At 42.9% G+C, this 20431-nt stretch overlaps 1 protein-coding gene across 1 annotated transcript in view; it reads right to left on the bottom strand.

Moving 5' to 3' along the window:
• Positions 1-20431, bottom strand: part of BACE1 (beta-secretase 1) — a 72812-nt gene that overhangs the window by 28879 nt on the left and 23502 nt on the right. Inside the window, exon 2 of the mRNA XM_040425935.1 lies at positions 11804-11892. Coding sequence (XP_040281869.1) covers positions 11804-11892 — 89 coding nt within the window. The remainder of the gene's footprint in view (positions 1-11803; positions 11893-20431) is intronic.

The following is a 20431-nucleotide window of genomic DNA, read 5'->3' as shown; positions in this document are numbered from 1 at the left end:
GTGCAGGTCGGGGGACACCTGGGAAATAGTGACCATAGAGTAATAACCTTCCAATTAACCTTCAAACAAGCGTTTCTACAGGGAGGAACAAAAATACCAAACTTCAAGAAAGCCAACTTTAGCCAACTAAGAGAGGCCATAGGTCTAACTAACTGGGACAAAGTATAAAAATACTGCCACAAAATTGGATATTTTTAAAAGCATCCTAAAATCTAATTGTGAGAGGTACATACCGTATGGGAATAAAAGGTTAACCTCTTAAGGACACATGACGTACCGGTACGTCATGATGTCCTGGTACTTAAGGACACATGACGTACCGGTACGTCATGTGTTGTTCCGATCACTGCCGCCCGGCCGGCAGTGATCAGAACCCGGTGCCTGCTCAAATCATTGAGCAGGCACCTAGGCTAAATGCGCGGGGGGGTCCCGTGACCCCCCCATGTCGGCGATCGCGGCAAACCGCAGGTCAATTCAGACCTGCGGTTTGCTGCGATTTCTGCAGTTTCTGGTCCCCGCGGTCCCTGACCGCGGGGATCAGAAACTTTATATGCCTAAAATAACGTTTTATTAACCCCCCCTGCACCTCCGAATGATTTTATGGTGGCGGGAGGTGCAGGGGGAGGGTTGCGGGCGGTGTGGGCGGTGCGGGAGGCGGGCGGTGCGGCAGGCGGGATCGCGATCCCCCGCCCGCCTCCCCTTGTATAATCGTTGGTTTCTAGTGGGTATACCAGGGTGCCAGCACATTGCTGGCACCCTGGTATAAACGGCTGACATCTGCGATGCGATGTCAGCCGTTTAACCCTTTCCATACAGCGGTCTGTACGGACCGCTGTATGGAAAGGTTAACAGCGCAGGGAGCTCCCTCCCTCTCCCATCGGGGGGCTGCTGTGCCTTTGCAGCCCCCCGATGGGGAGGGAGAGAGCCCCCAAACAGCCCCCCGACAGATCCCCTCCTTACCCTTCCCCGTCTGCGCAGTTCTGACCAGTACTGAGCAGACGGGGAAGGTTCCCATGGCAACAGGACGCCTCTCAGGCGTCCTGCTGTCCATGGTGCTGAACAGATCTGTGCTAAAAGGCATAGATCTGTTCAGACAAGTGTAAAATACAGTGCAGTACAATATATATTGTACTGTACTGTATTATACAGACATCAGACCCACTGGATCTTCAAGAACCAAGTGGGTCTGGGTCAAAAAAAAGTGAATAAAAGTAAAAATCAAAAAACACATTTATCACTGATTAAAAATAAAAAAAATAAAATTCCCTACACATGTTTGGTATCGCCGCGTCCGTAACGACCTGATCTATAAAACGGTTATGTTACTTTACCCGAACGGTGAACGCCATAAAAATAAAAAATAAAAAACTATGATGAAATTGAAATTTTGCCCAGCTTACTTCCCAAATAAGGTAATAAGGTAATAAAAGTGATCAAAAAAGTCGCATGTACGCCAAAATTGTAACAATCAAACCGTCATCTCATCCCGCAAAAATCATACCCTACCCAAGATAATCGCCCAAAAACTGAAAAAACTATGGCTCTTAGACTATGGAAACACTAAAACATGATTTTTTTTGTTTCAAAAATGAAATCATTGTGTAAAACTTACATAAATAAAAAAAAAGTATACATATTAGGTATCGCTGCGTCCGTATCGACCGGCTCTATAAAAATATCACATGATCTAACCCCTCAGATGACCACCGTAAAAAAATAAAAATAAAAACGGTGTAAAAAAAGCAATTTTTTGTCATCTTACGTCACAAAAAGTGTAATAGCAAGCAATCAAAAAGTCATATGCACCCCAAAATAGATGCCAATCAAACCGTCATCTCATCCCGCAAAAAATGAGACCCTACTTAAGATATACGCCCAAAAACTGAAAAAACTATGGCTCTTAGACTATGGAGACACTAAAACATTTTTTTTGTTTTAAAAATGAAATCATTGTGTAAAACTTACATAAATAAAAAAAATTATATACATATTAGGTATCGCCGCGTCCGTGACAACCTGCTCTATAAAATTACCACATGATCTAACCTGTCAGATGAATGTTGTAAATAACAAAAAATAAAAACGTGCCAAAAAATCTATTTCTTGTTACCTTGCCGCACAAAAAGTGTAATATAGAGCAACCAAAAATCATATGTACCCTAAACTAGTACCAACAAAACAGCCAACCTATCCTGTAGTTTCTAAAATGGGGTCACTTTTTTGGAGTTTCTACTCTAGGGGTGCATCAGGGGGGCTTCAAATGGGACATGGTGTAAAAAAAAAACAGTCCAGCAAAATCTGCCTTCCAAAAACCGTATGGCATTCCTTTCCTTCTGCGCCCTGCCGTGTGCCCGTACAGCGGTTTACGACCACATATGGGGTGTTTCTGTAAACTACAGAATCAGGGCCATAAATAATGAGTTTTGTTTGGCTGTTAACCCTTGCTTTGTAACTGGAAAAAAAATATTAAAATGGAAAATCTGCCAAAAAAGTGAAATTTTGAAATTGTATCTCTATTTTCCATTAAATCTTGTGCAACACCTAAAGGGTTAACAAAGTTTGTAAAATCAGTTTTGAATACCTTGAGGGGTGTAGTTTCTTAGATGGGGTCACTTTTATGGAGTTTCTACTCTAGGGGTGCATCAGGGGGGCTTCAAATGGGACATGGTGCCAAAAAAACAGTCCAGCAAAATCAGCCCTCCAAAAACCAAACGGCGCACCTTTCACTCTACGCCCCGCTGTGTGCCCGTACAGCAGTTTACGGCCACATATGGGGTGTTTCTGTAAACAGCAGAGTCAGGGCAATAAAGATACAGTCTTGTTTGGCTGTTAACCCTTGCTTTGTTAGTGGAAAAAATGGGTTAAAATGGAAAATTAGGCAAAAAAATGAAATTCTCAAATTTCATCGCCATTTGCCAATAACTCTTGTGCAACACCTAAAGGGTTAACGACGTATGTAAAATCAGTTTTGAATACCTTGAGGGGTGTAGTTTCTTAGATGGGGTCACTTTTAGGGAGTTTCTCCTCTAGGGGTGCATCAGGGGGGCTTCAAATGGGACATGGTGTAAATAAACCAGTCCATAAAAATCAGCCTTCCAAAAACCAAACGGCGCACCTTTCACTCTACGCCCCGCTGTGTGGCCGTACAGTAGTTTACGGCCACATATTGGGTGTTTCTGTAAACGGCAGAGTCAGGGCAATAAAGATACAGTCTTGTATGGCTGTTAACCCTTGGTTTGTTAGTGGAAAAAATGGGTTAAAATGAAAAATTAGACAAAAAAATGAAATTCTCAAATTTCCTCCCCATTTGCCAATAACTCTTGTGCAACACCTAAAGGGTTAACAACGTATGCAAAATCAGTTTTGAATACCTTGAGGGGTGTAGTTTCTTAGATGGGGTCATTTTTGGGTGGTTTCTATTATGTAAGCCTCACAAAGTGACTTGAGACCTGAACTGGTCCCTAAAAATTGAGTTTTTGTAAATTTCTGAAAAATTTCAAGATTTGCTTCTAAACTTCTAAGCCTTATAACATCCCCAAAAAATAAAATATCATTCCCAAAACAATTCAAACATGAAGTAGACATATGGGGAATGTAAAGTCATCACAATTTTTGGGGGTATTACTATGTATTACAGAAGTAGAGAAACTGAAACTTTGAAATTTGCAAATTTTTCCAAATTTTTGTTAAATTAGGTATTTTTTGGTGCAAAAAAAATAATTTTTTTGACTTCATTTTACCAGTGTCATGAAGTACAATATGTGACGAAAAAACAATCTCAGAACGGCCTGGATAAGTCAAAGCGTTTTAAAGTTATCAGCACTTAAAGGGACTCTGGTCAGATTTGCAAAAAATGGCCTGGTCCTAAGGTGTAAAAAGGCTGTGTCCTTAAGGGGTTAAGGAACAAAAAGAAACCAATGTGGATAAATAGAACTGTAAGGAAAGCAATAAATGACAAAAAGAAAGCATTTAATCACTAAAACAGGAGGGTAGCACGGAAGCACTGAAAAACTATAAGGAAAAAAATTGAATATTTAAAAAACAAATAAAAGCGGCCAAACTAGAGACCGAGAGATTAATTGCCAAAGAGAGTAAAACTAACCCTAAAATGTTCTTCAATTATATAAATGGTAAAAAGTATAAATCTGAAGGTGTCGGCCCTTTACAGAGTGATGAGGGTGAGTCGCAGAGAGCGATGAGGAGAAAGCAAAGCTGTTAAATATTTTTTTCTCCACTGTATTCACTGAGGAAAATAAACTGTCAGATGAAATGCAGAATGTAAAAGTAAATTTCCCATTAAAAGTGCCCTGTCTGATCCAGGAAGAATTGCAGCGGTGTCTTAAAAAGATTAAAATAGCTAAATCGCAAGGGCCAGTCATTGGATGCGCAAAAAAACGGATGCAGTAAGGATGTCACACGTACTTTTTGCGGACTGCAAAGCAAAATAAATACGTTTGTGTGCATGAGTCCTAAGAGTGCATTCACACCCCCGTATCCTAAGAGAATTAAGTAATGTCATAGTCGGACCCTTATTTCTGATATTTGCGGACAGGGAATGTCCCACGGGATTGGAGCACAGCAAATGTGATGCCAATATTCAAAAAGGGTCCGAAAACAGAGCCTGGAAACTATAGGCCGGTAAGTTTAACATCTGTTGTGGGTAAACTGTTTGAAGGTTTTCTGAGAGATGCTATCTTAGAGCATCTTAACGGAAATAAGCAAATAACGCCATATCAGCATGGCTTCGTGAGGGATCGGTCATGTCAAACTAATTTAATCAGTTTCTATGAGGAGGTAAGTTCTAGACTTGACCGTGGTGAATCAATGGATGTCGTATATCTGGACTTCTCCAAAGCATTTGACACTGTACCACATAAAAGGTTAGTATATAAAATGAGAATGCTCGGACTGGGAGAAAACGTCTGTATGTGGGTAAGTAACTGGCTCAATGATAGAAAACAGAGGGTGGTTATTAATGGTACACACTCAGATTGGGTCACTGTCACTAGTGGAGTACCTCAGGGGTCAGTATTGGGCCCTATTCTCTTCAATATATTTATTAATGATCTTGTAGAAGGCTTGCATAGTAAAGTATCAATTTTTGCACATGACACTAAACTGTGTAAAGTAATTTACACCGAAGAGGACAGTATTCTACTACAGAGGCATCTGGATAGATTGGAGGCTTGGGCAGATAAGTGGCAGATGAGGTTTAACACTGACAAATGTAAGGTTATGCACATGGGAAGGAATAATGCAAGTCACCCGTACATACTAAATGGTAAAACACTCGGTAACACTGACATGGAAAAGGACGTAGGAATTTTAGTGAACAGCAAACTAAGCTGCAAAAACCAGTGTCAGGCAGCTGCTGCCAAGGCCAATAAGATAATGGGTTGCATCAAAAAGGGCATAGATGCCCGTGATAAGAACATAGTCCTACCACTTTACAAATCGCTAGTCAGACCACACATGGAGTACTGTGTACAGTTTTGGGCTCCTGTGAGCAGACATGGCAGAGTTGGAGAGGGTCCAGAGGAGGGCAACTAAAGTAATAACTGGAATGGGGTAACTACAGTACCTTGAAAGATTATCAACATTAGGGTTATTCACTTTAGAAAAAAAACGACTGAGGGGAGATCTAATTACTATGTATAAATATATCGGGGGTCAGTACAGAGATCTATCCCATCAGCTATTTATCCCCAGGACTGTGACTGTGACGAGGGGACATCCTCTGCGTCTGGAGGAAAGAAGGTTTGTACACAAACATAGAAGAGGATTCTTTACGGTAAGAGCAGTGAGACTATGGAGCTCTCTGCCTGAGGAGGTGGTGATGGTGAGTACAATAAAGGAATTCAAGAGGGGCCTGGATGTATTTCTGGAGGGTAATAATATTACAGGATATACAGTCATGTGAAAAAATTAGGACACCCTTTGAAAGCATGTGGTTTTTTGTAACATTTTTAATAAATGGTTATTTCATCTCCGTTTCAACAATACAGAGAGATTAAAGTAATCCGACTAAACAAAGAAAACTGAAGAAAAGTCTTTTCAAGATCTTCTGTAAATGTCATTCTACAAAAATGCCTATTCTAACTGAGGAAAAAGATAGGACACCCTTGCCCCTAATAGCGAGTGTTACCTCCTTTGGCTGAAATAACTGCAGTGAGACGGTTCTTGTAGCCATCTACCAGTCTTCGACATCGGTCTGAGGAAATTTTACCCCACTCCTCAATGCAGAACTTTTTCAGCTGTGAGATGTTTGAGGGGTTTCTTGCACGTACAGCCCTTTTCAAGTCACCCCACAGCATCTCAATGGGATTCAAATCTGGACTTTGACTTGGCCATTCCAGGACTCTCCATTTCTTCTTTTTCAGCCAATCTTTGGTTGATTTACTAGTATGTTTTGGGTCATTGTCATGTTGCATGGTCCAGTTCCGCTTCAGCTTTAATTTTCTAACTGATGGTCTCACATGTTCTTCAAGCACCTTCTGATACACAGTAGAATTCATCGTGGATTCTATGATGGTGAGCTGACCAGGTCCTGCTGCAGCAAAGCAGCCCCAAACCATGACACTTCCACCTCCATGCTTCACAGTTGGTATGAGGTTCTTTTCTTGAAATGCTGTGTTTGGTTTACGCCAAACATGTCCTCTGCTGTTGTGTCCAAATAATTCAATTTTGGACTCATCTGTCCAAAGAACATTATTCCAGAAGTCCTGGTCTTTGTCAACTTTATCGCTGGCAAATGTCAGTCTGGCCTCGATGTTTCTCTTGGAAAGCAAAGGTTTCCTCCTTGCACACCTCCCATGCAAGTTAAACTTGTACAGTCTCTTTCTGATTGTAGAGGCATGTACTTCTACATCAACAGTAGCCAGAGCCTGCTGTAGTTCTCGAGATGACACTTTAGGGTTTTTGGATACCTCTTTTAGCATCTTGCGGTCTGCTCTTGGGGTGAACTTGCTGGGGCGACCAGTCCTGGGCATGTTGGCAGTTGTTTTGAAAGCCCTCCACTTGTAGACTATCTTCCGGACAGTGGAATGGCTGATTTCAAAATCTTTTGAGATCTTTTTAAATCCCTTCCCAGACTCATAGGCTGCTACAATCTTTTTTCTGAAGTCCTCTGACAGCTCTTTTGCTCTCACCATGGTGCTCACTCTCACTTCAACAGTCAGGAGCACACCAAACTAAATGTCTGAGGTTTAAATAGGGCAAGCCTCATTCAACATGCAGAGTAACGATCTACTAATTATGTGCACCTGGTGTGATATACCTGTGTGAGATCTGAGCCAATTTAAGAGGGAATACATGTGAGGGTGTCCTATCTTTTTCCTCAGTTAGAATAGGCATTTTTGTAGAATGACATTTACAGAAGATCTTGAAAAGACTTTTCTTCAGTTTTCTTTGTTTAGTTGGATTACTTTAATCTCTCTGTATTGTTGAAACGGAGATGAAATAACCATTTATTAAAAATGTTACAAAAAACCACATGCTTTCAAAGGGTGTCCTAATTTTTTCACATGACTGTAGCTACTAGAGAGGGGTCGTTGATCCACGGAGATATTCTGATTGGAGTCGGGAAGGAATTTTTTCCCCCTTAAGTGGAGAAAATTGGCTTCTACCTCTCAGTTTTGTTCTCCCTTTCTCTGGATCATCTTGCAGTATGACAGGCCGAACTGGATGGACAGATGTCTTTTTTCGGCCTTATGTACTATGTTAAAGGGAGAGTAAGAACTGCTCAAAGTGTTTTTTCTACACAAGCTTGGAGAACCCCTTTTAGGCCCACCCATGGGCTTGCCCGAGCCAGCACACCAAATTCCAGACTGTTGGCAACTATGCATACATATGTAGAGCTCTGCTATAGGTTCCCATTGTGGTCCCCTCATAGGCAGTGAATTACAGCTACCACCACTATGTACAGTCTATGATCTCTATCACTGTATTTTTGACTAAGGGCTCATACACAGAAACATATTTTTTTCCGTGTCCGTTCCAGCTTTTTTTTTTTTGCAGCCCGTTTTTTTATGCAAAATCATTCACTTCGATTGGTCTGCAAAAAAAAAAACGTAAATGACTCTGTGTGCATTCCGTTTCCTTATATCTGCATGGCCGTTCTGCAAAAAAGATAGAACATGTCCTATTCTTGTCCTTTTTTGCGAACAAGGATAGTCATTGTTACAATGGATGCGCAAAAAAAAAAACGGATGCAGCAAGGATCTCACACGTACTTTTTGCGGACTGCAAAATACATACGTTCGTGTGCATGAGCCCTAAGGGTGCATTCACACCACTGTAATTCTGGGTCCGCATCCGTTCTGCAATTTTGCGGAATGGATGCAGACTTACTCATTTCAGCACCGTGTGCTGTCCGCATCAGTAGTTCCGTTCCGCAGCCCTGCAAAAATATAGAGCATGTTCTATTCATGTCCGCAATTGTGGACAAGAATAGGCATTTTCTTTATAGCGTCGGCCATGTGCGGTCATCAAAATGCGTAACGCACGCGGCCGGTATCCGTGTTTTGCTGATCCGCAATTTGCGGACCGCAAAACACTTCTAGTCGTGTGAATGTAGCCTGTCATGTTTTTTCTCCTTGTATATTCAGATTATAATGATGATGGCCACACAATAACAATAGTGTTATCTTTTGGGCAGGATTTACAGGTAAATTAGATTAATACATAACTATAGCAATTATCGTATCCCCTGCTGACTCGTTAGTACTAACAAGCTCCACTGGGACCTATTCCAGCAGTCAGTGTGGAAATCATGTCACAGGTCACAGCGAGGGCCCAACATCTGCTGCTTTCTGCCTACGGTGCCCATCCTCATTAGTCATCCTAAGTAATCTGTGAATCGGGGTAGGCAACCTCGGAGAACGATGAGATCTGCTGAGATAATATGGACGATAGTGAAGATCAATCGCATTGAAGTATTTTCAAGAAACTATGGCTTGTGGCCATGGTCATTTGTGACGAGGAGCAGGTCTTGTCATACAGTTCCCACTCCATTGATTTTTTTTCTTATCTAAAGTGGATCCATCAGATCTCCTATCTCAGGAAGCGTAGGACAGAGGAGGAGGCACCGAGCTTGGGGATTTGTCATTTCCTATCATCTGATTCAATATTTATATGTAGAAAGCTGTTAAACGTTTCTATCAGCCTCATTTATACAGAACGGAACGGCATGCACTTACATGACCACCCCTCCAATCAAACTTCTCCTTGCTGTGGTCACGAGGAGGAACTAGGGGCTTAGAGCCCCCTTTCTAGTGATCCATGGCTGTGCTGCGATAAGACATTTATCACCTTTCCTTTTGGGGATAAATGTCCTTCACTGGAACAATCCCTTTACCACCGACACCAGAGTACCCCATCAATAGCGCTATCGAGTGCCTCATACTAATGGTGACATCTGAACGCCTACAGAAGGAAGGTGTCCTCAAGAAAGAAAGGAGTCATTCAGGACTAAAAAACATGATGGCCTGTCCTTTGGATAGGTCATCGATATAAGATTGGTGGGGGTCATACTCTCAGTACCTCCAATGATCAGCAGATGGAAGGAGCTAAAGGCTTCTGAGCACCAAGTTCCCTTCATTGCTTTAGTCAGATCCCTCACTGATATGATATTGATGGCCTAGCCATCCATTTTTTAGTTCCTGATAACCTCTTTAGTAGAAGTACCATCAGAGTTTCTAAATTGTCTGCCATGGCCAAAGAATCAGAGGAGCCCCAATCACAGGTGACAGTGAATGAATACATTGAAAGGTGGCAGAGGCCACACTGCAGAACTATGAGAAAGACGTCAATCAGTGGAACCTGCTCTGCGGGTGCTTCCTGCCCTCCTGAAGATCCAGCATGAAGTGCGTTAGTTCATCTCTGCAGACAGAATTCTCAGACTTTGAATTAAAGGGATATTACTAGGGATGAGTAAACCCGAACCTCACCGGGTTCAGTGTTCGGGTTACCGTTATAGGTTCCGCTATAAGAGGCATTCGGTTTTGATCCATCATAATAGAAGTCTATGGGCCGCATAACGGATGAAAAACAAAGTCCTGCATAATGGAAACCAGACGGATCCGTTATGCTTGGCCATAAGACTTCTATTATGACAGATCAAAACGGAATACCTCTTAAAGGCTTCAGTTTTGCATTCTGTCTATGAATTCCATTATATTCCGTTATAACGGAACCTATAAAGGAACCCGAACACCGAACCCAGTGAGGTTCGGGCTCGCTCATCCCTAGATGCTCCAATCATGGACGTTATGGCTTATTGCTAGGATAAGTCATTACAGTCTCATCTCTAGGGGTCTGACCTCTGTAGAACAAAGCGATCATCTAATTTTCAGAAACAGTCCCAGAAAATTCAGGCTGTCACAAGCTGAATTGTAAGCCCCACCCATAACTGGGTGGTCTCGGGTAGGTTTTTGGGGCATGACCAGGGGGCTTACATGCCCCAAATTTATCAACTACAATATTAGTAAGCATGGGCAAACACCACAGAGGCCTGGCACTGAACGCCAACCAGAGTCTTGTGTAACAGCTGGAATCAGAAATAACTGTGACCCTGGTCAGTAAGTCCTTTAGATGCCATGGTCGATAGTAACTGCAGCAACTAGGTGGAACAGAATGAGTAGGCTCCCCTGGCCCCCCTCATATAAATGCAATTGTGTGGTGCAGATGGGTTGCCATGGCAGCTGGGGCCTAACAAAGGTCTCCTGCCATGGCTCTATGCCTATTAGGTACGGTTATACACCGACAGACAATAATGCTTTGCTATTAGAAAAGTGATCAAATGATCAAATTGTCAGGCTGCCCAAAAAATAAATACTTGTTACTAAAGTTTAATAAAAAGAATTTACAGTGAAAAAATAAAAGTTGGCTTTCTTTGGTAAATGTGTTTAAAAAAAAGTACTATATACAGCATATTTTATCTATACCATATCTATCTATCCCATTTCTATCTGTCTATCTATCTACCTATCTATCTATCTATCTATCTATCTATCTATCTATTATCTATCGATTTATCTATCTATCTATCTATCTATCTATCTATCTATCTATCTATCTATCTATCTATCTATCTATCTATCACCCATATAGTAAAATTAACAAAATAAATATGGCAGAAGTGCATGCACCAACATTGTAGTTGGTTAATTTAGGGCATGTAAGCCCTGCCGGGCAAACTCACAAGAAATGTCCACTTTTGTGTTGAGCCTGCCCATTTTGGCACAGGACAGCCCGAATTGGCAGGGACTGTCTCTGAAAATTAGGGACAATACGTGCAAATTCAGGACAGTTGGCCACTATAACATTTCCCCCCCCATTCCTCTCCACCATTTAAATAATAACTCCCTGCTCAATAAATCCCAAGTTGGCAGTAGCTGCACCCAGGCCTTGGTTCCTGGGGGAGCTTAAAGACCCTCCCGCCACTCTAGGAGTCACCAGTATTGTACGTGGCAGGTGATGGGTGCCGAGCCCTGGTACAGATTTTGCACTGTGGCCTAGGGAGTGGAGGGGACTGTGGTCATTTCATCTTCACCTGTGGTTCGGGGGAGTCCAGTGTGATTTTACATGTAGCTGAGGATAAAACAGATGTTAGATATTAACATGTCCAATTATTTATTCTCTCAGAGATAAGTGGCGCCAGAGGTGACTGCCAGCGGCTTATCTCCTTCTCCCTATGTCAATTACTACGTCTGAGCAGCCAGTCCGGGTGTACTTGGCATTCAGCTTTATGATATCTATAGTTAGATTCGAACTAATGAATGATCTGCAGTCCCATGTCACTTACCTCTGGCGATGATAGTATCTCTTCAGGAAAGGGTGGGGGGCTGCACCCACTGCAAAGTTACTGCTGCCAGTGTCCACTAAAATGTTCAGCTGTGAAAAAAAAAACAAGAAAACAATAATAATGTAAAGATTACTTTCAGTCGCATTTTGACATTCAAATAATTTGCAAAAAAATTAGCTAAAAATATTTTACAGTTTTTGGGTTTACAGCCTCTATTCAGAAATGAACCTTGTGAATAGTCCCAACAAGAGGTGAGATAATAGTCCCTTTCTTCTAGTGACTGTAGAAGTAATACTCACCTTACTGATCCGCCACCGCTCCTGTGACTATCATGTCCCTGTTGGCCCTCTGTACCCTGGCCACCATGGTGACATAACAACCACTGCAACCAGTGAGCTCACTGCTGCCGCCAGCGACTAGCGGTCACATGTCCAGGATCGGTAAGGTATTGCACGATTTGTTATTTTACACTATTCTAAGTTTTTTGATAAAAAAAAATGCCAGGGGGCTAGACAACCCCTTTAAGGGCTCATTCAGAAGAGTGATATTCCCGTCATTGTATTACTGGACTAAACACTGAGCCATTACAATCAAAGGGCCAATTCACATGAGCAATGTTCCACACTGACCATCAGTCCGTACAAAGAAATCGCCAAATGCACCATTTTTGTGTCAGATTTTTGTGCAAGACTCACCAATTCATGTGAAGGCAGATTCCCTGTGGGCTGGTCAGGAAGGGGGCCACCCAACATGAAACTGCACTGATAGAGCAAGTCCTGCATTATCAGTGCAGCTTCCAAGATTAGAAGAACTAAAGGACCTGGGATGACATCATCATGACATCATGTCACAAGTCCTGGGGTGGTGTTGATAAAAATGATGCTGTCAGCGGGGGTTGGGGTGGTTAGGGGTAACAATGCTGCTGTCTGTGGAAGAGGGAAGATTAGTGGTAACAATGCTGCTGTCACTCTTGCTGCATTGTGGTTTCTGGTGCAGCGGGGTGTATTTGTGCTGCACTATGGCATTTATTTGGCACTGCTGTTTTTTTTTTTTGGTATTTTGTGCTGCACTGTGGTGTTTATGTGACGCTGCGGGGAGGTATTTTGTGCTGCACTGTGCTGTTTATGTGACGCTGCGGGGAGGTATTTTGTGCTGCACTGTGGTATGTGGTGCTGTTGAGGGCGCACCACCTGTCTCTGACCGTGAGATCATGTCTCACTATATTCCATTTTTATTTTCCGTCTTCTCTTTATGATGTGGCGAGGGGTGTAACCAAAGAAAGGAAGCTTTATATTTCCAGTCTGTGTCCAAACACAAGTGTGTACACAGTTCACCCCTGAGGACGGGGAAGACGACATGCAGGGAATAAAGGGTTAATGTCATATAAAGGGCTGAATCGGCTCCACGGCAGCGTGCACTGCTGGCGGTAATCTCATCCAGGCGCGGCGATCAGCGGTCCTCTGACCTCTCCAGTCTTCTCACTCCATACTTTCCAGTAGTCTCATTCTGACGACGTTCATGACTTTCAGCCTCTCACAGAAAAGGGCGCCAATACAGCAGGAGGTGATCGGGTGATTTTGTCAAAGTTCACGCTGTGCACAGTTTAGGCCGAGTTCACATAATTTATTTTTCATTCTTTTGATCCGTCAGAAGAATAGAAAAATAAAGGGAAAAATATGGATCCTGTAGTACTGAGCGCATAAAATAACGGATCTCTGACGGAAATGGCTCAAGCAGATGGCAAATGTACATGACTGATTTCTAGGATCCGTTTTTTTCTTGTGACCTCAGCCTTATCCTGTCGTTCGAAGGAGCTAGGAAAGTGTGTTTAGTAATGTAAGCGCAAGCACCTAAGTACTTTGACGTATGTTGACACACCTTATACTACACGGTTGGTGTACAGCAGTCTTCAGGCCGCCGATTCTCCATTGCATTGAGGTCTGGGCTTTGATTAGATCATTTTAAGGCATTGCCATGTTTCCCCTTAGGCTACATTCGCACAACAGTGAAAAAAAAAGGACATGAAACATGAGCTTATATTAATTAAAAGTCTTTGTCGCACACGGTAGATTGTATGCTGTGCATAGGGTTCCCACCCCAAATATCCGTAATTATAGATCACAGCTGATTTTTTTGTCTTAATCATTATTATTATATTTTCACACCTTCCTGAATTCCATATATCCCGAGTTGCAATTTACTATTCATCACGATCGACTTTGACACACTAGTTGTTAAACATTCCTCAGGTAAACTAGCGACAGACCTATACCGTTACTTCCCGTTTATACCTTAATACGCTAGCAGATATGGGGCTTATTGCCCTTGACATGAACGACTAAGATATCATGTCATATGGATGCCATAGCGGAATTCGTGGATCTGTATGGAGAACTGTGGATACAACTCAAAGGTTGATTGCATTTATTTTTGCGGATATTCTGTAGTACATCAGTCATTGTACGGACTTTCTGTTCTTTTCTTAATTTTCTTTATTTACTACTATTATTCTGGTTTAGTTATTATTTTTGTTCTTTTTGCACTATAGTGTCTGATGAAGGCCTGCGAGCCGAAAAACGTTTACACATATTGCCGCTTTTCCTGTTTTTCTGAAATAAAAATAAAAATATATTGATCAAGACAAAAAATCTGCTGTGATCTATATCTACATGATACATGAGCTGTCAGTTTTTCATGACCATTTTGCCTCCTTTTAGGGCTTCTAAAAATGGCCATTAAAATGGATGATTTTCATAGGATTTTTTTAAGTTAAATCCCAACCCTGGCAGTATACATAATGTCCCATATAGTGGCCCCCAGCAGTAATAAGGTCCCTCATAGTGGCCCCAGGATTTATAATGATATCCACCATAGTTGCCCCCAGTATTATTAATGTCCCCCATAGTGGCTCCTAGTATTAATAATGTCACCCATATTAGCCCCAGCACTAATATTTTCCCCCAAAGTGGCCCCCAGCAGTAATAATGCCCCCCATAGTGGCATTATTATATACTATATTATTAGATTGTATATAGTTATATACTATTACATTATAGATACTTATATACTATTAGATTATATATACCGTATTTTTCGCCCCATAAGACACATTTTTCCCCCTGCGTCTTATGGGGCAAATACTAATGAGCGCTTCCATTATGGAAGTGCTCATTAGTACTAGAGGACCTGGAAGCGGTGAACGCTCTGTACTCAACCGCTTCCTGGTCCTCGGCTGTCGGCTGTGCAGTGGCTGCGCACAGCGTGAGGGCGCTCATGCTGCTGTTGAAGACTGGAAAAATGGTTTCTTGAACAAGACAATGAGTTCACTGTACTAAAATGGCCCCCACAGTCACCAGATCTCAACCCAATAGAGCATCTTTGGGATGTGGTGGAACGGGAGCTTCGTGCCCTGGATGTGCATCCCTCAAATCTCCATCAACTGCAAGATGCTATCCTATCAATATGGGCCAACATTTCTAAAGAATGCTATCAGCACCTTGTGGAATCAATGCCACGTAGAATTAAGGCAGTTCTGAAGGCAAAAGGAGGTCCAACACCGTATTAGTATGGTGTTCCTAATAATTCTTTAGGTGAGTGTATATGTATATACTATTACATTATAGATACTTATATACTATTTGATTATATATACTTATGCAGTATTACATTATATACATTTCCATACTTTTATTTTATAAATACTTATTTACTATTACATTATATACACTTCTATACTTTTATTTAATATATACTTATGGACTATTACATTATATATACTTAGTGTTACTGTCCTAAAGAGATCGCCTTGACACAGGCGGACAGGCACAAAAAATTGTGTACAAAATGTATTTGCCAAGAATCTCTCATTTATAATGTAGCATTAGCACTGAGTATGGCACTATTGTATTTACTTGATTATTTGTGTTTGCAGAGTGCTGTTGCATTGTTTGTTTTTTGCTTTTGTACTTATATACTTATGCATTATTTATTGAACATACGTGGAAAATGTTTTCTTCAGGAAGTAACAGAACTCGTACAGACTATAATGGTCCTTTAAAGGACGTTTCCCACTATGAGAAAACTTCTGAACTCTTACAATAGGCTTTGTATGGGTTTCCTGTAGGTACTTGAGTTTCTTCCCACACTATAAATATACTGATAGGTTTATCGGCTTCTTATGAAATTGTCCCTAGAGTATGTGTGTGGGTTTGAGATATCAGAATTAGTCTACATTCACACGAATGTGGTGTTTTGCGGATCCGCAAAACACGGACACTGGACCGCGTGTGTTCCGCAATTTGAGGACCGCACATGCCGCGGCTGTCATAGAAAATGCCTATTCTTGTGTGCAATTGCGGACAAGAATAAGACATGTTCTATTTTGTTTTGCGGGGGCTGCGGCACGGAGCAATAGATGCGGAAAGCGCAGTCCGCATCTTTTGCGGCCCCATAGAAATGAATGAGTCTGCAACCGTTCCGCAATTGTAACGGTCACGTCCACACACACACAGGGGGAAGGGTAGTGACCACTGCGCTCCACCCTCACCCCTGGCCCTGCCTACTTGCCTCACGAGTCCTGATGACAGGGGACAACTGGACGGCAGTCCCTAACTTAGGATATGTGCAGGGAAGACAGACAAGACAAAATACGGAACATGAACGGACCGGGTCAGAACCAAGAGAGCTACGCAGTACAACGGATTAAGCAAAGAATGGTCAGGAGAAGCCGGGGTCAAATACCAGGAGAGTAGCGAAGTACAAGAGGAGTCCTAAGAGAGTAGTCAGGTGGGAGCCGAGGTCACAAAACCAGGATGTATGCGCAGTACAGGAGGAGCAGGCAGAGGATCGTCAGGGAACAGGATCAGGTAAATATTCAGTAGTCCAACAAATAGCCAGGAACCTAGAAATTAACAGGCAACCTGTAGCCAGCAGGCTGCCTGTATTTATAGTAGGGAGTGAGGGTCATGTGACGTGGCCAGCGTCACATGACCGACAGACCAACCAGTCGAGCACCGAGTGATCAGCTCGGCGCTCAAGGCAGACTAGGAGCAGGGAGCCACCCAGCTAGTAAAGCCGCCCTGGGAATGAGGTCAAACACAGAACCTCATTCCAAAAGCTAAGCAACAGTTCTGCGGGCAATGGGGGACCGAGTGCACCTTCGGAACCCTGTGACAGTACCCCCCCTTTTACGAGGGGCCACCGGACCCAAGACTTCAGGCGATGGCTTTTCAGGGTGTTCTAAATGAAATTTACGAACAAGTCTAGGAGCATGAACCTCCCTGGCAGGTACCCAAGATCTCTCTTCAGGTCCATACCCCTTCCAGTGAATCAGGTACTGCAAGGAATTACGCACCTTCCTGACATCCACTATTTTAGACACCACATACTCGACAGCATCATTAACAAGAACCGGCGGAGGCGAGGCTTTCGATGGTACTACCGGTTCAAAATATTTTTTAAGTAGAGATTTATGGAACACATTATGAATGTGGAATGACTCGGGCAGCTCCAACCTAAATGATACCGGGTTAATCACCTCCGTGATCTTATATGGACCAATAAAACGAGGAGCAAATTTTCTAGAAGCTACCTTGAGAGATAGCTTCTTGGAGGACAACCATACTTTATCCTCAACCTGAAAGTTCACCCCCCTTGAACGTCTCCTATCGGCCTTGAGTTTTTGAGAACTTTGAGCCTTTTCTAGGTTCGATTGAACCCAGGCCCAAACAGTGCACAGTTCGGAGGAGAGTTTATCAGCTTCAGGGTTAGAGGAGGAGACGGACGACCCAGAATGAAAACGGGGATGAAAACCATGGTTACAAAAGAAAGGGGAGACCCCAGCAGAAGAATTGACACGGTTATTCAGAGCAAATTCAGCCAACGGAAGGAATTTGACCCATAATTGCTGGTCATCAGCAACATACAACCTCAGGAATTGTTCCACAGACTGATTAAGGCGTTCAGTCTGCCCATTACTCTCAGGATGGTAGGCGGAAGAAAAAGACAACGAAATTTTACATCTTTGACAGAAGGCCCTCCAGAATTTGGACACAAACTGCACACCCCTGTCCGAAACAATATTTTCCGGGATGCCATGTAAACGAACAATCTCTCTCACAAAAATAGATGCCAGGGTCTTAGCATTCGGAAGTTTAGACAGGGGAATGAAATGAACCATCTTGCTAAACCTATCGACCACTACCCAAACCACAGTCTTACCCTCCGCCAGCGGTAGGTCAGTTATAAAGTCCATCGAGATATGGGACCAGGGTCTACTGGGAATGGGTAGGGGTCGTAGGTTACCAGCAGGGCGAGTCCTAGGTGTCTTAGACCTGGCACAAACCTCACAGGCTGACACGTAGGACTTGACATCCCTGGTCAGAGTGGGCCACCAATAAGATCTAGAAACCAGATCCTTAGTGCCCTCAATACCCGGATGTCCACAAAAGGCAGAATCGTGACACTCACCCAACAGCTGGAGAAGAAATTGTACGGGAACAAACAACTTATCTGTTGGGGTGGATACCGGTGCCAGATGTTGTTCAGCCTTAATGCGAGCCGAGATATCCTGGGTTAGAGCCGCTAAGAAGATGTTTGCTGGTAGGATGGATTCAGGCGGCGTCTCAGTGGGTTGAAAAGCATGGAAGCTCCGAGATAATGCGTCTGCCTTCACATTTTTACTTCCCGGCCTGAACGTAATGGAGAAATCAAAACGGGTAAAAAACAGAGCCCATCGGGCTTGTCGGGGATTCAACCTCTTAGCGGACTCGAGAAACATTAGGTTTTTATGGTCAGTGACAACAGTTACTCGATGCCTTGCCCCCTCCAAAAAATGTCTCCACTCCTCAAATGCCCATTTAATGGCCAACAGCTCCCTATTCCCTATGTCGTAGTTTCTCTCCGTGGGAGAGAATTTCCTAGAGAAGAAGGCACACGGTCTCAGGTTAGTGAGGCTAGCAGGACCTTGTGAAAGGACTGCTCCTGCGCCGTCCTCGGACGCATCCACCTCCACAATAAAGGGTCTCTCCTGATCAGGCTGGATCAGAATGGGAGCGCTACTAAATGCCTTTTTTAATGTTTCAAATGAAGAAATGGCCTTGGTAGACCAATTCTCCAAATCCGCCCCTTTCTTAGTAAGGTCGGTCAATGGCTTAGCAATTACAGAAAAATTCATGATAAATTTACGGTAGTAATTAGCGAAACCCAAAAACCGTTGTAAAGCCTTTAAGGATGAAGGCCTTACCCATTCCTTAATTGCTAAAACCTTACCAGGATCCATCTTAAAGGCGTGAGGAGTCAAAACATGCCCTAGAAACAGTATCTCCTGTACACCAAAGACACATTTCTCTTGCTTAGCGGATAGCTGGTTCTCCCTCAACACCTCTAATACTTGTTTGACATGGGACACATGAGAGTCGAAATCAGGAGAGAATATCAAAATGTCGTCAAGATAGACAATAATAAATTTACCTAAGAACTCCCTAAGAATATCGTTCATTAAGTTTTGGAACACAGCTGGGGCATTGCTGAGTCCAAAAGGCATCACCTGATATTCAAAGTGTCCTATCGGAGTATTGAACGCTGTCTTCCATTCGTCTCCCTCCTTGATTCGGATTAGATTGTATGCCCCTTTCAGGTCAATCTTGGAAAACCAGGTTGCCCCCAAAACCTGGTTAAATAAATCCGGAATCAATGGGAGAGAGTATCTATTTTGGACAGTGATTTTATTTAATCTCCGGTAATCAATACAAGGCCTAAGACCACCATCCTTCTTTTTAACAAAGAAAAACCCTGCTCCCATAGGAGAGACTGAAGGTCTAATATGCCCTTTAGCAAGGCTCTCCTTAATATAATCTTCCATAGCCTTGCGTTCGGGCCCTGAAAGATTATAAATTCGACCTTTAGGAAATTCGGCACCCTCAATTAGCTCTATGGCGCAATCATAAGGTCTATGGGGGGGTAGAACCTCTGGAGTAAGGGACGAGAACACATCAGAATATTCCTTAATAACAGAGGGTAATGTATTAGACCTTACTGAAACCCCAGCCTGGACCACGGACAAGCATGAGTCACACTTAGGTCCCCATTTCACCAACTCTCCTTTGGACCAATCAATTGTGGGGTTATGTAAACGGAGCCAAGGCAACCCTAGTACCACCTCAACCGGTAGGTTCTCCAGGACTAGAAGAGAACATCTCTCAGAGTGGCACACACCCACGGACAGAGAAATTTCAGAGGTACATGACTTCACCGTACCACCAATCAGGGGAGTAGCATCAATAGCCATGACATGGATAGGTGTAGGTAAAGCAAACATTGGAATACCCAATTTACAAGCAAACTCAAAGTCAATAAAGCTGGCCGCTGAACCGGAGTCAATAAAGGCCTTACCCGGCCACTTATTAACCCCCAGAGAAATTGTTATGGGTACCAAAAGCTTACCTTTAGAAAAATCAGGGTGTACCTGGTCTTTAGGTTGTCTTGCCTTAGAAGACTTGTCAGAGAGGTCCCTCTTAGGACACTTGTTGATCCAATGGCCAGGATCTCCACAGTAGAAGCACTCTCCGCGTCTGCGACGAAGATTACCCCGGGTCATGCCAACCTGCATGGGTTCCTCGGTGGAGACCT

This window comes from Bufo bufo, chromosome 1 (genome assembly GCF_905171765.1).
Source record: "Bufo bufo chromosome 1, aBufBuf1.1, whole genome shotgun sequence".
NCBI classification, from domain to species: Eukaryota; Metazoa; Chordata; class Amphibia; order Anura; family Bufonidae; genus Bufo; species Bufo bufo.
This window is presented reverse-complemented; position numbering and strand designations above follow the sequence as displayed.